A 14,981-nucleotide genomic window follows, 5' to 3' on the forward strand; every position below is an offset into this window, starting at 1 on the left:
TACCTGAATTTCCAGACTGCAGGCCTGCCCCACAATTATAATGAGCCAATTCCTTAAAATAAATCAATCTCTCTCTCTCCACACATACACATCCTATTTGTTCTGTTTTTCTGGAGAACCCTGACCAATACACTGCATAAACAAGGTATTATTAGTAGGAGAAAATGTACCAACCACTTAAGAGAACAAACTATTTTCCAGGAGATAATTGTTTCCAGACTAATATGCTATGCCTGATCTTTATCTATTCATAAGAATGAGTCTGGCAGAATCTCAGCTTGGCAACACTTTGTGAGCTATCAGGCTGAGTTCTTCATGCCTGTTGTTTTTTTTAAAGGTGCAGCTTCATTTAAACCATCCGAAGATTTCAACTGGCATTTCCCCTTCAAGCGTTTGAATAAAGTAAGATTTGGTGGTATTGTTGTCAGTCTTCCAAGTTTAAAATAATGATGTTACTGAGCTTCTTTGCTGAGATAAGTACTAAAGGATTACTGGCCTAGTCTGACTGAGATGATCACATTACAAATATCTCCCTGAGAAAAAACTCTGCCTTAGGAAGACAGAGACACAAGCTGGCCAGTTAGCTCACTTGATTAGAGCATCAAGGGTTCATATCTCCTTACCGGCCAGTCGCCAAAAAAAAAGAGACCCAAAAGCTCTGTTATGAATTCAGACGTCTCACACACTGCCCTTACCACAAACCACCAGCGATCCACCAGGTGTGGCTCTGCAGAACTTTCTCACTCCTTGGTTTTGGTGAACAGAGTAAGAGATGGCAGGGTGAATTCTGAGATCCAAGGTAAGGAAAATTTATTTTAATTAGGAAAACTATCTCGGAGTTTCCTCTCTCGAAATTGCCAATTTGTAGTAAGACATTAGATTTGACTTGCTAGAAGTCTCACTGAAATGTACTATCTTTTCCCCTTCCAATTCAAGGGCAGCAAGAGATAAGTAAGAGCAGAATGCTGCTTCTGAAGAAAAGCTGTACCAGCATCCTTTGGGTCCAAGATAGTCCTTGTTTGGCCACCTCTAGAATCAACACCAACTTTTCAGGACACAGTGAGGTGCCTCTTTCACTTCTCCAAACATGTTTTCCTGGTGAAAATGCTTAACCCCAAATATACATTACTTGCTAAACACTGATAGGACAGTTATAATCTATCTAGTCTGTATTCTTATCACTTAAAAGTCAATAGCCCAACTGACTGACCTCTGAGTAACAAAGCCCTGGAGCCACCGGGAGGGCTGCCTTTAATCTGATCTTCATGAGGAAGCTTGGGGTGTAGTGGGGCAGGGTGGGGAAGGACATTCCTAACTCATCAGGCACAGAAAGGGGACCTGAGTTGGCTGGGTATGGGAGGGGGAGGATTAACTATCAAGAGACACTTGCCCATCACCCCCAGCCTCACCTCAGGGTCCTGCAGATTATGAAGTAGGACTCCAGGGATGGGAGGGACTGGAAAGCTGTCAGTAGAGATCTGCGCAACCCAACACAGCAGCATAACCTCCTCAGATATAGACACCACCCCAGGTGTCAGCGTGTCAGCTCAGCCCTGCAGGATCATCTAGTGAGACGCCTGGGAGGAGTGGAGCAAAGGTGGCGGGACCTACCCCCGCATGCTCACCTACTTTCTATGCTTGGTTGATTAGGGCAGGAGACAAGCCTCCTGCTCCCACTGGACAGAAGGCCCTGGGCTGTCCCACTCTTGGTAACTGGCCTTCCTGGGGAATGAGGGAGGGCTGGCACAATGCTTCCTTGCTAATTAAAAGATTAAGTTCTTGGGCTGGCCGGTAGCTCAGCTGGTTACAGCCTGGTGCTGATAACACGGAGGTCCAGGGTTCGATCCCTGTACTGGCCAGCTGCCAAAAAAGAAAAAAAGATTAAGTTATATAGACTCATTCCTGGGCTAGCCAGTTAGCTCACTTGGGAGAGCATGGTGCTGATAACACTAGGGTGAAGGGTTCAGATCCCTGTACTGGCCAGCTTTCAAAAAAAGGGGGGGCGTTAAGGAGAAAATAGACTCTCTTTCAAAGTTTGGGTTAGAGCTAGAACATGACTTGGCAGCCCCAGTAGCAGCTATGGGTGGATAGGATACTCTCATTAGGTCAAAAGAGGAACAATTCTGCCTTTGGTCCATACACTTTACATCAAAAATTCTCTGGGACAAGTCAGCAGTCTGATATGATAATACTTCTGGTTCTATCACTGTTTCTTTTATTTCACGTAGCAGCTAAGATAAACCTACCTCCACCCGCCCCCACCACCACCACTGCCATACTGTGGATAATGGACTAGGTTCTCAGCCTAACAAAAGCATAGTTTTCTAATGGAGGCAAAAGTAATAAACAGTAGGAAATAGGGGGTAAAGGAGCAATGCACATATGTCTCCAAGGTAAACAAAAGGAACAATAAAATATAAGTCAAGTTTCCCAAGGACCTACCATTTGGGCCTGGTTCAGGCACGGGATAGTTCTCCTAAAAGAAACAAAATAGAAAAAGTCATTTAGCATGCATGATAACTTTACCTTACAAACATTTTCTGTTTTTAAAAATTAAAATGGAAATTCACTTAAATATTTCTTTTTGGTATTAACACAAGCTCAGACTGTACTGCTGCTGGGTGCATGCCTGAGGGGTACACTGCATGGCATGCAGGGAAAGCCTGCCTAGCTCTCCAACACTTTTCTGAGTAACAGAGCAACTGACCGAGACAAAGGCATGCACAACATACAGAGGACTACACTAGTAACATGTCACTGGGTGGGATAAAGTTCTAAAGCTGGGTTCCCTCCCTGGGTAACTGCCAATTGCCCCCACAAGCCCAAGGCCCAATCCTAGGGTAGGTAAGAACTACAGGCCCAGGAAGAGCTGTCTAATTTCTGGCCTCATCTCACTCGCTGGTGGGACTTGCTCAGTAGCTACACACACCCTCAGGCAGAAAGGATCTTTGGGCTGCTTCTAGGTCTCTAGATCCTCCTTCCCTCTTGGAAAAACACATTCTTAGCTACAGATTTGTTTGGAATACAAACTCCTACAGGGAAAGAATGATGGCATTTCTGGTAGTTGCACACAAGGGCTTTTCTCTCTAGACAGGTGTGAGAAGAGCAGACTGATGCCTGGTCCTCTCTTCCAAAACCTCCATGTAGAGTTTTAGGAGCCCCACAGGAACACACAGGACCTGCATTCTGGCCACTCTCACAGGTCCAAAAGGCAATCTGAACTATTCTGGTGTTCATAGCTAGTAGTAGCAGCAGCAGCAGTAGAGAAGTAGTAGTAGTCATAGTAATATTGGTTTACTAAGCTTTTTTCTCCCCATTGCCAACTGTGTAGGAAAGTCCTGGTGATAAGAAGGAAGGCCACTGAGTGGCCAAATTCAAGTATTCATTTTATTAATTCTTTGAAGGCAGTCAAGAAAAGGAAGAAGGAATATAAAATGTTCATAACACCTGCTACGTGTGAAACAGTATGCTTGCTGGGCTTTATCCTCACCACAACCCACAGTTGATAGATGAGAAACCTGAGCTGGGAACTTAAATAACTTGATCAAGATCATACCACCAGAGAGTGGATGAATCAGGGTCAGCCTAGGTGTATCCATCTCCAAGCCTGCTTCCACGGTAGTCCCCTGCACCCCCAAGATAGAATTTGTCTTCTCTCCTTTGGATGTGATAAGAATGTTGGAGCTGAGCCCTATGCAGAGCGCTCTGGGAGGAGGCACTGCCCAAAGCTTGCCTCCTTCCAAAAGCTTCCCCGGCTGCTTTTACAGGCAGCCCTGCAGCATCCAACACCACCATAGATCACTAGACAAAAGCTGCTCATTACTATCACTGTGCTCGGTGACCGGTGGCTTTTTGCTAACAAGATAATAAACACATTGATGCCAAAGACCTACCTCTTGCCTTCCGTCTCGTCAGCACCAGGTACAGGCCTCAGCACCAAACCCAGGTGTTTGTACTTGTTAAATAACCACTCTCCAAAGCAGTGCTTCCACCTAGGGTCTGAGCTTCTCACTCATCTCAAATCACCAGCCCTTTCTGCTGAAGAAGCTCAATGCTAATTTGAACTCCTCATCTCCATTGAAACAAAGCCCAAAGTGATCATGTTAATACTGATTAGCTGACACTGATCAATGGCTTTTCATACCAGGTACTGTGTGCTAAGTGCTTTACAGGCATCACCTCATTTAATTCTCACAAATCCCCTAAGTGGTACATTGCATTATTATCCCATGTTCTATATGATGAGACTGAGGAACTGGAAGATTTAGCAACCTTCCTGCAGTAACACTAAGGAAGTAAATAGTGGAACTGCATCCAAAGCAGCCTGATGTCAGGGAAAGGGACAGTATTTTTACCTCTTACTAACTTAAACTGGCTATATCTGGGAGGAAAGAAAGAAAGAAGAGAGGAAGGGAGGAAGGGAAGAAGGGAGGGAATCCATCTAGAAACGGCCACCTCAGGATAGCTATCTTCCTGAGGATAACCTTCCTCAGAGAAGTTGCTGGTCCGGCATGTGATATTATACAACATCAGGGACTGCTGTGCAAAGTTATGTTTCTGTTATACTGGGTAAAATTTTAAACTGCAGGTTAAATTGAAACTAAAGACTATTATTATTGAAACCAAAGCCTTTATTTCAAACATGGAACAGTACCCCTACCCTCCTAAAGTCACTAGCAGGCAAATTCCCAGGCATTTAGAGACAATTCCACAGCACACTATTCATACCCTTGACTCCAGCCAGGCCAGGCCTGAACACCCCATTTCGGGGTAAAGAGGTGGTAAGATTCAAGCTCAGATCAACAGTCAGATACACTAAGTAGGCCCTGGGTCATTGGCGATTACTAGTGTAAACATTTACTCAAGCTAACAGAGCTGACTCTTACCACGCAGGCAAAGCTGCAGTGGCTCTGCCAGACACTAGAGGGTGCTGTGCCAATAGCCTGGTTTTTCCTTAGAAGCAAAACATTTTACGGAGAAAAAATATCTTCGGGTGCACCGACTTTCCTTTTCCATGCTTTCCTGCTGGCTCTAATCACCCTACCACTCAGGCTCATCTCCTGCCTCCCTTGTGCAGGAGGCATGCCTCCGAGCATAAGACAGTGTTAATTTAACATCTGTCCATGTTTGTCCTATGCACAGCTGTAGAGCCCACAATGCTTTAGAAAGTGATCACAGCATGGTTACTAAAAACGCTTGCTTTTCATTTGTGGTTCCCCAGTATGACATTGGGTACCGCTCTGTTAATCTCCTTTTCTGTCTCAGATTTCAGTGGTGATATTCTTTCCTTTATCCTATTTCTCATCTACCGAAGTTTCTTGGCTCATCTGAGATCCTGAACTTTCGCTTTTACTCCCACAGCCCTTTTCTTCATTCCCAAAGGTTTTGTAATGTCAGACACATTCAAGGTTTCCTAAACAGAATTTATCTTTTTTTGCAAGTGATAGTAAAAGGGGAAGTAAAGAGGAGTTGAATAACTCTTCTTTACTGTAGTTATGCCAATTTTCCAGCATTTTTCACTTCAAGTCAAAAATACATATTTAAATCACATACATATTTCCCCTTCTGTCCCCTTCAGTCTCCTCCCACCCACCCACCTACCCCCACAGTAACTCAGGAAATACTTCAGAAAGTGCTCTCTGTGGGAACATGGAATCATGTTACGTACCTCTCTCATCCTAAATGTTATCTTGCCTTTCCTAAATTTATTTTCTCAAATTAGCCTAAATATATTTCCTAAATATATCCTCATGGCCCCTTTTCCTCTACTTCCACCTGCACAACTGAGTTCACGTCCCCGTCATGTCTTGCCTAGGTGGCAGTGAGGGCCTCAACACGAGAAACCCTCCTCCAGCCAGCTTGAATGGTACGGTGAAGAACTCAGACTCTGGAATTGCCTGACCATGTGCACCCAGGCTCCCTCTCCTCCCACCCCATGCTGTGTGATCTCATAGTAGTTATATAATCTCTTTGTACCCTAAATTCCCTCCTCTGCATAATGATAATCATAAAAGGGAGTGCCAGCTCACAGGAAATAAATTCACCTTTATTACAAAAGAAAGAAAATTAAAGTTTTTTCCATAACTAGCTCACGCTATGGTTGAACCAACTCTGGACAACCTTGTCCTTCTAAAAAGGGCAAAATATGTTAAATAAAAATTATAGGAGGGGCCGAGCCCGTGGCGCACTCAGGAGAGTGCAGCGCTGGGAGCGCGGCGACGCTCCTGCCGCGGGTTCGGATCCTATATAGGACTGGCTGGTGCACTCACTGGCTGAGTGCCGGTCACGAAAAAGACAAAAAAAAAAAAAAATTATAGGAGGCCGTTGTTTGGGAATAAGCTCCTGCACCAGGCAAGAACAGACCAGACTAAAAACCAAAATGGAGTCACTCATACTAAAGTTCCTCATCACCTCATCTTCTGACCTCTGAGAAATCAGGAGAGAGATAATAGCCGAATTTCCCAAACAGGCCAGTTTCAGTCAGCATGATGATAAAGTTCCCTCTGCTTTAATCCTTACCAAAAAATAATAACAATAATAATAACCTGAAGCAACCTGACGTTAACCAGTCATTTTTCTACTGCTCTGTTCCCTGTTCCTGCCTCACCAGGGAAGTACGTTTGAAATGACGAATCCTTTTCGTTCTTCATCTCTGCTTTCTTCAGCCCTTTTCTGTCTGTAAAACCAATCTCCCTCTGCTCAGCTCATTAGAACACTTTTTATATTTTATGGAATGAAGTATTGCCCGATTAGAGAATCATAAATATGAGGGTACTTCAAAAATTTCATAGAAAGATTTGTATTATCTTTTAATTCCATTTTTCCACAGACTTTTCTTTTTGGCGGCTGGCCAGTACAGGGATCTGAACCCTTGACCTTAGTGTTACAACACTTCCCAAATTTTTTGAAGTACCTTCATAAAGTCAATTATGACCTTTAAATTGTTGTCATTTTGTCTTTTCACAAGTGCTTTGAAGTGTTTTGTGGAAAATTTATATTCCTGTTGTTTTCAAATCGATATTAAGAAAATTCAAGGGTTCAGATCCCCATACCGGCCAGCTGCGCCTCCCCCAAAAAACTTTACTGCTCTTTAAAAAGGCTGGAATTTTAAAGAAAGTAGAATTCCAGCAGTTTTTAGGCTTGATCCTTTCAGTTGTAGAGTGTAAAGCCACCCCCACTGCCTTACAGTGAGGGCACGGGGAAGGCAGCTGGCATCACCTCCTCGGCAGCCCTGTGTCACCTGCTCGCACCTGCCAGGCCTCCTACGAACCTGTGGAGCTCCCTGCACACCTACACAGAGCAGGAGACCCTATTCTTGCTTCCCCTACCCCTCCATTTCCCTTTCCCTTGAGTACTAGAAGGGTGTTTTGAGAGTGGCAGGAAAATCCAAATGTTTCCCAGTTGGCCATTTTGTCATAAGAGGCTTTGTTCTAGCTGCATTGGTCCTCGCAAACTTGGGGTCAAAGTAGAAGACTGAATCCTCTCCCAAAGTTCACTCGGCTGGTCTCCAGCCCAGGCTTTCCCAGCTCCATCCAGCCTTAGCTCTGCTTTGATAATAATCTTTCTAAAATGTAAGTTCATTTAAAGTCCTCCGTGGCCCTGGAAAATCCTAAACCCCTCAAGTGGCAGCCACCAGCTCACCATCAACCAGACAAAACTCAACCTGCACTCACCCTGCACTCGCTCACCCCACCTTGCCTCACTGGCGCCATTTCTCCCTCTCTCTTTTTTTTTGTCTTTTTCGTGACCGGCACTCAGCCAGTGAGCGCACCGGCCATTCCTATATAGGATCCGAACCCGCAGCGGGAGCGTCGCCGCGCTCCCAGCGCCGCACTCTCCCGAGTGCGCCAGGGGCTCGGCCCCTCCCTCTCTTTCAAGATCCCACATCAGGCAGGAAGTGAGGCATCTGGGATGACTTCTTAATTCCTGTTGGAACTTGAAGAGACTTAGGCTTGGATGTGTAAGGATTTAGGTGTCTGGGAACATCCCGGTGGGGTGTCCAATAGGCTGTTGTGTTCCCGGGACTGGCGCTCAGGAGTCACCTCCTGCAAGACTTCCCTGTCCTTAATCACGCTGGGGAGGTGACTCCTTCCTCTCCTTCGCACTTCCCTGGCACCTAGCATTGAATCCACACAGGATAGTTAAAGGACTATTTAGTTTTCAGCACAGATAAATACGTAAAAATTTCCTCCTAATTCAAAATGTACGAACATAACCATACATGAACTTATTAGGTGGTTCCTTATATTAAGCAAAAATAGGAAGTCTCTGAGCTTTGCTGGAAATATTAAGTGCTCACTATGTCAGGCCTATGTAATTGAATATTTACATGATTTTTTAAATCATTGAACTGAGTATCACTTTGTGAAATTTGATCATATTTTCCTCAGTAATTAATGTTCTTAGTATAAATCTGGTTTTGGAAAAACTGCCAGCTTTAACAGCCACACTAAAAGACTTCTAAATGGGATGTCAATACTGTATATGTATGTGTATATATTTCTCCTCCTCAACTTCTTTGTCATGAAATTTTAAAAGAGAAATTCCACCCTCCCACCCACCCCCATACTTCTAGTTTCTTCCCTCAAAATAGGGCTACTTTTTTTGGTTAGTGTGCAGCCTTATAATACTAAAATCATGGGTTTGGATCCCCATACTGGCTAGCTGCCAAAAAGGGGGGGAGCTACTTTTATAGAATGTTAAAATCCTATTTGTGATGCTGTTTACTGCTCCTGCTGCTTTTAGGGGAAAAAATGTTAGTTTTGTGCCTCTTGGCCTTTTACAAACAAAGACACTGTCTTTTCATCATAGTTGGCAGAAATGGCAATATTTGCTGGATTTAATTTCCTGTTTTGAATTTGAAGTAGTTTATCTGGTTTGGGTTTGGTTTTGTTATAGAAACTTAATTAAGATAAAGGGAAAGATGGTATTTCTTTGGACTATTTGGTACAACCTAATTTCCCTTTTTCTGAAGGAGTTTTAGATTCTATTTTCAGTCTCAGGTGCCTCTGACTGACAAGCCTAATTTAGACATTAAAGGGTTAAGTAGCCTGCATCTACTCACTCTGGATAATCTCCAGATTTAATCCAGTTGCTCATTAATGACAGTGCCCTTTAATTTAATCATATAGAAGCAGGTAACTCTGTCAGCTGGTGGCAAAACTAACCAGGGAAAGCGACATGATGCCCAGGACCATCTGAGCTGCTGGTGTTTATGCCACCTCATTATATAATCCCTTTCTTCTCGCCCCAAAATCCTAACAGTATACAAACGGCAAGGAGGGGATATTTTGAATGTGTTGTATTCCGGATCTATTTTTTAAAATACTATTATTCCTTGGAGCCATTTGTTAAAAAATAACAAAAGGATTAAAATAAAGAAAATAAAAATATTATTATCAAAGCAACTCTTTTGATCTAGGGTATAATACATTTTCTCAAAGAGCAAAAACTCTAGAAATATCTTCATGGAACCCTGATTAATATTTAGAGGGGAGGCAGATCCATTATTTTCTCTATGCTTTATAATTAAAAAACATCAAGCCATCATTCCTTTTTTTTTTTTCTTTCTTTTTGAAAGATGACTGGTAAGGGGATCTTAACCTTCAACTTGGTGTTGTCAGCACCACGCTCTCCCAAGTGAGCCACGGCTGGCACCTCAAGCCATCATTCTAAAACGATTATTTTCCCCTTAACTTGTCATCTTCTCATAAAACAAAAATCTGACTACATTCCCTCCACAGTGTTCAGTTCCCCAGAAGGGGAGCTGTTTTCTTCCCGTTTTTCTCCCTGTCCACATGCTCATGCCTGAAATCTGGAAGAGCTGGCTTTCAGGAATAAGCAAACAAGCAAGATAAAGTTCACTCAGAATGGTGGATGAGCTCTTACTGAGTTGTGATGCAGTACTTTTAGAAATTGGGAGGAACGTTTAGAAATGTTTATAGCATTTTGACACTGCTGCAACGTCCAAATGCAGTGATGCAAACGTTATCAGTCCATGGCTGATTGAAAATAAAAATAAAATTGGTCATCACGGATATTTCGTGAAGTGATGCGTTATCAAGTACCCAGCACTCGCCAGGCACTCAACATGTTAATTCCCCTCACTTCCTTAACATTCAAGGGACCCTCACAACATTAAAAAAATAAGCCATCCCCCATCCCACATCACCAAACATAGCTTCTGTGGGGAAAAATTAATTCAACTGTTTTATAGCTCAACTTCATGAACCAGTAATTCATTTCCTAATTAAAAGCAACCTCTGAATTTCTCAAGACTGATCAAAGAGGCATAAAGTAATTAAACGGTAAATACAGTTGAATACAAGATAATTGCCTGGGCCCACATTGGCTAAGAATTGTCAATATGGTTGAAGGTCTTGATCTTTATCCATCTCTTTTTATGCAGAGATGGTTTGTGTCCAGTTCTCATAGGCTCTGGCCCCCTGCTTAACTCCACAGTTAGCACGGAGCACCAACACTGTGCTGGATGCTGGGCTGGGCCTTTCACATGCACAATCCCCTTGAATCCTCACACAACCAACAATGAATCCCCATTTCACAGATGGGGAAATTGAAGCCAAAAATAATTTGTCGAGTCATACAACTAGCAGCAGTAAAACTGGGACTAAACCCTACTCTGGCCCCTACCCTGACTTGTGACCTTATTGTTTCCATGTAAAGAGGACCTCAGAGAGGTGACACTGTCTGCTGATGCTTCCTTATGCATCACCTCAGTCACTTCTCTCTCTGGCTCCCTTGAAGTCCCAAGCCTTCCCTATTTAAAACAAGAGAGAAGGGAGCTGGCCGGTTAGTGCAGTTGGTTATAGCAAGATGTTAACACCAAGGTCAAGGGTCCATATAAGGGAGAAAAGTGAAGGTCCTTATGTCTCATCTTTTTGTTGTTTTCATGCTATAAAAGAAAACCACCAGGGCCGGCCCATGGCTCACTCGGGAGAGTGTGGTGCTGATAACACCAAGGCCCTGGGTTCGGATCCTATAAAGGGATGGCCGGTTAGCTCACCGGCTGAGCGTGGTGCTGACAACACCAAGTCAAGGGTTAAGATCCCCTTACCGGTCATCTTTAAAAAAAAAAAAAAAAAAAACCACCAGTCTCTCAGTGTGTGTGTCTCTCTCTCTGACTTACCACCCAATTTACAAACACTCCCTCCCTTGCTGTGGTTGAGGTGATCACTGTCTAGTAGGGGAGGAGTTTAATTTTTTGTTCTCTGCAGCCACAGCATCAAGAAAGAGAATCATGCCTTTTCCACAGGCAAGAGGGAGACTGGGTGTTAGGTTTCCTTCCTGCCAGTCAGGGGACAAATAAAGTGGCCAGGTCTTATTTTCCCACAGAACCACTGCCCTGGATGCCGGCTGGTTCCTGGCTTTACCTGAAGCAAGAAGGCAGCACTGGGAAGGGTTGAGCCCTTGCTTCCTGCTTCCAGTTTTAGGAATGGGCATTTCCACAAACAACTCCTTCATACCAGTTTGATCAGCAGACCCAGCCCTGGGTCCACCCAAACAGGCCACCGCCTGCTGCGTCTCAATTCCCCACCCAGCCAGGAGTAGAAGAGTTTTTTATCTGTGCTTTGATGATCTTATATCAAAAGGAGAAAACATTTCAATTCTTCCCCCTTCTCCCTAATCTCTTTTGTAATTCATACCCAACCTAGCCCTTCTTTTTTTTCAAATGCAACTACTGACTTTTATTAGGGTTTCATTTTAGTCCTCCCACACAGAAAAAAAAATAGGTCATTTTCCCTCAAAGCTTCCCCAGGGCCATTTCTCCCTGTTGCTATTTCTGGTTTGCTACTGGTACTACCACCCCCGACCCCACAAACCACTGAGCCTATTTACCTTAAGGAAGGGGTGGAAGGGCAGAGATAACTTACTGGAGGTTCTGGGGGTAGACTGTGCCTGGGAAGGAGTGGTAAGGACTCAGAGGTCTGTGTGGGGTTGCAGGTGCCCCTGAGGCAGCACAGGCCTCCCCAGTTTGTCTTCTCTGGTGACAGCTTTTCCTGCCCCTTCCCCTCCAGTTGTTGGGGCTTTCTCCAGTGTAATATCCTCCACTTCTTTCCTTCTCACTCTACACGTTCCACTCAGCCCAGGCAAGCTCAGGCATCTACAATTTCCCAATAGGGCACTATTTGGGGCAAGACAATTCTCTGTTGCACAGGAAAGTGCTATGAACTGCCAGTCGTTCCCCCTCAGTCATTGTGACAACCAATTACCCCTGACACATTTCCAAATGCCCGTGGTGGGGGGCAGAGGGGGGGAGCTGCAGTACTGCTCAGTAGAGAAACAAATGACTCCTGAATCTACATCTCCAGTCCAGATAGCATCCTTGCACTCCAGACCTCTGCACCCAAGGGAATTTCTCAAAACCACCTTGTGTTCTGCCCCAGAGACATCTTAAACTCAAAATTTCAAACCTGATCTCATCATTTTAATCTTCTGTTAAATGACCCTAACACCTCCCACACTCAAACTGAACCTGGGAGTCCTCCTGAATCCACCCCTAAACCCTTTTACCCAGTTAGTGTACCAGTCCCACAACCACAGGTGAACTTCTGTAGCCCATAATATCTTCTAGAGCCTTTAGGATACAGCCACCCCAAGCACACCCCTCCAATCCAGTCAGAGCGGGTTCTAATGCAATGCTGATGAGATCAATTTTAAGGTGAGCTCCCCCCCACCTCTAATCTTCAGGGCTTTGTCTACAGAGCCATGATAAAGAGAGGTAGTTGGCCTGAGCAGTGGAAGAGTTTAGGAGTTAAGGCAGATATAACCCCCATCCCAGGCCTTTGCTCTCTGCGGCCTCCATCAAAGCTCTCATACTCTGTGGTAATTGTTTACTTCACCTGCCTGTCTTCTTGGGAAGCTTGGGTGCACTTGGCATGGCAGGAATCCTCTCATCTAGCAAACGTTTGTAGAATGAAGGATTCAGTTTGAAATCTCTCTGTAAGCTGTGCAGAGCTATACCGCTTTCCCTTCTTCATAATACTATCTGGCATTTGTAGCAATAGACACTAAGAGTGTCACTTTAATTCAGGACCTTGGGTGGAGGCTCTAAGGTGAGTGGAAAGAGCACTAGAATGGGAGTCTGAACTTCTGAGTTCTGGTCTTGGCTGTGTTAACTAACCAAGACTATTACCTTGGGTATGGCACTTTCTTCAACTGAGGAAATAGAGAGCTGGCTGGGAACAAGGGTTTTTAGCCTGGGGTCCACAGATCACTAGAGGGTCTATTCGGGGGATTAAAGGAAACCCTTAAACAATCTGAAATTCTTGCCAAACTCAGTCTGTTTGAATTCCATGAGACCACATATTCTTAAACAGCCAAGAACTGTTAATCTGAATAATAACTCTAATTTAGATCCTCATGCATGTTCTTCGAGAGGAAGGAGTTGCAGGGGAGCAGAAGAGATGGCTGGCACCTGTCCCACATACCCACTCCCATCCCAACCCATCTGAGATGGACTTTGTCAAGGAAGCCCTGGCATGACCACAGGACTGACTCAACAGCTCCCTGAAATTTGGCCCCAGGAGCCAGGGGGCAGATGGCAAGGTCTGAGGAGATGGAGGAGACATACAGAACGCTCCTAAAGGGACAGGGAAGCCAAATGAGAAAGGAAAATGGGGGCCGGCCCGTGGCTCACTCGGGAGAGTGCGGTGCTGATAACACCAAGGCCCCGGGTTCGGATCCCATATACGGATGGCCGGTTCGCTCACTGGCTGAGCGTGGTGCTGACAACACCAAGCCAAGGGTTAAGATCCCCTTACCGGTCATCTTTTAAAAAAAAAAAAAAAAAAAAAAAAAGAAAGGAAAATGGCTGGAAAGTGTGGACAAAGGGAGATAAGGGAATAAGGAGCTTTAGAGATTTGGGGACTTTCAAGATCCAGAAGTCTGGCTCAGGCAAGGGGAACACCAGGACCCCTGGAGATGGAGGCCTGGACTGGAAGAAGAAGCTGGCATTTTAGGTTCTACCAGTACCAAGCAAGGGTGACTAAATAGAAGTTCCACTGTTTGTAAGTGTCCTTTGGCCCCCCTTTCTTTACTGCACTGTCTGCCCAGGGGAGAAGTCCAGGACAGGCCCTAATTCAGGCAGCCTCCCTAGTATCTCTTCTGAAAGTGCAAGAACAAGTTCGATTATGAATCTGCAGCTGGCAAAGGAAGCAGAAGGCTTCAATCGGTTTGCAACCGTTCTGGGCGACGCCACGTGCTGGCCACAGGGATAGGTTCCGGGAGGCACACGACCAGATCCCTGTCCTTAGCCACAACCGCTGAGGGCTACCCCACCCCCACCCCCAGAGATCCGAGAGGCCAGGGCGCGCCAGGTGCAGAGCCGGCTCGGGCGGGAACTGGGCAGACAGGCCCGCGGCTGGACTCGGAGAGGAGTGAGGAGGGGTCGGGTAGGCTCCCCACCCTCCTTCGCGTTTTACCAGGCGCAGGTCCCCGGGGCCGTGCACCACCAGAGAGAGGTTCTCAGGCTTGGCCGCGGCTGCCATGTCGCTCCCTCGCTCCCGGGTGGAAGCTGGAGTCCGCAGGACGCGTGATCGCTCTGGTCGCGGCCCCGCCGAGGGTCCTGGCCAGGGATCGGGAGGCTGGGCCTGGGTTAGGCGGCGTGCTCCGGACCGGGGCGGGGCTTCCTCGGCCGCGACAGCCGAGGCGGGGCTAGTGTGGAGGGGTGGGGCTGCCTCGATCCCTCTCGACCCCTGCCCTCGGGGGATAGGGGCGGGGGCTGGGCGGGGCGCAGCCCCCGCACCGCCTCATCCTGCAGCGTGCTGTTTCTGTCTGCCTCACATCTAAGCATACAGAACTGCCCTGAAAGTCCTGAGGGGTAAGAAGCCACCAGACAGCGTTCTCCAGCTTTAGCTGCAGGAGAATGGGGATGGGGAAGGTGGGAAGTTGCTGAGAATGCAGATTCTCAGGACCAGCATCGAGATTCTGATACAGTAAATCTAGGTATGAGGTGAGGCCGA

The 14,981-nt window shown here is 45.7% G+C and overlaps 1 protein-coding gene across 1 annotated transcript in view; it reads right to left on the minus strand.

The window, feature by feature from the left end:
• Positions 1 to 14,622, minus strand: part of SORD (sorbitol dehydrogenase) — a 33,723-nt gene extending 19,101 nt beyond the window's left edge. The window contains exons 1-2 of the mRNA XM_063091056.1: positions 14,442 to 14,622; positions 2,443 to 2,476 (exon numbers count right to left, since the gene is read on the minus strand). Of these exons, the coding sequence (XP_062947126.1) occupies positions 2,443 to 2,476; positions 14,442 to 14,507 (100 nt within the window). The 5' untranslated portion in view covers positions 14,508 to 14,622. The remainder of the gene's footprint in view (positions 1 to 2,442; positions 2,477 to 14,441) is intronic.
• Positions 14,623 to 14,981: the final 359 nt, after the last annotated feature.

Source organism: Cynocephalus volans, chromosome 3 (genome assembly GCF_027409185.1).
Source record: "Cynocephalus volans isolate mCynVol1 chromosome 3, mCynVol1.pri, whole genome shotgun sequence".
In the NCBI taxonomy this organism is placed as follows: domain Eukaryota; kingdom Metazoa; phylum Chordata; class Mammalia; order Dermoptera; family Cynocephalidae; genus Cynocephalus; species Cynocephalus volans.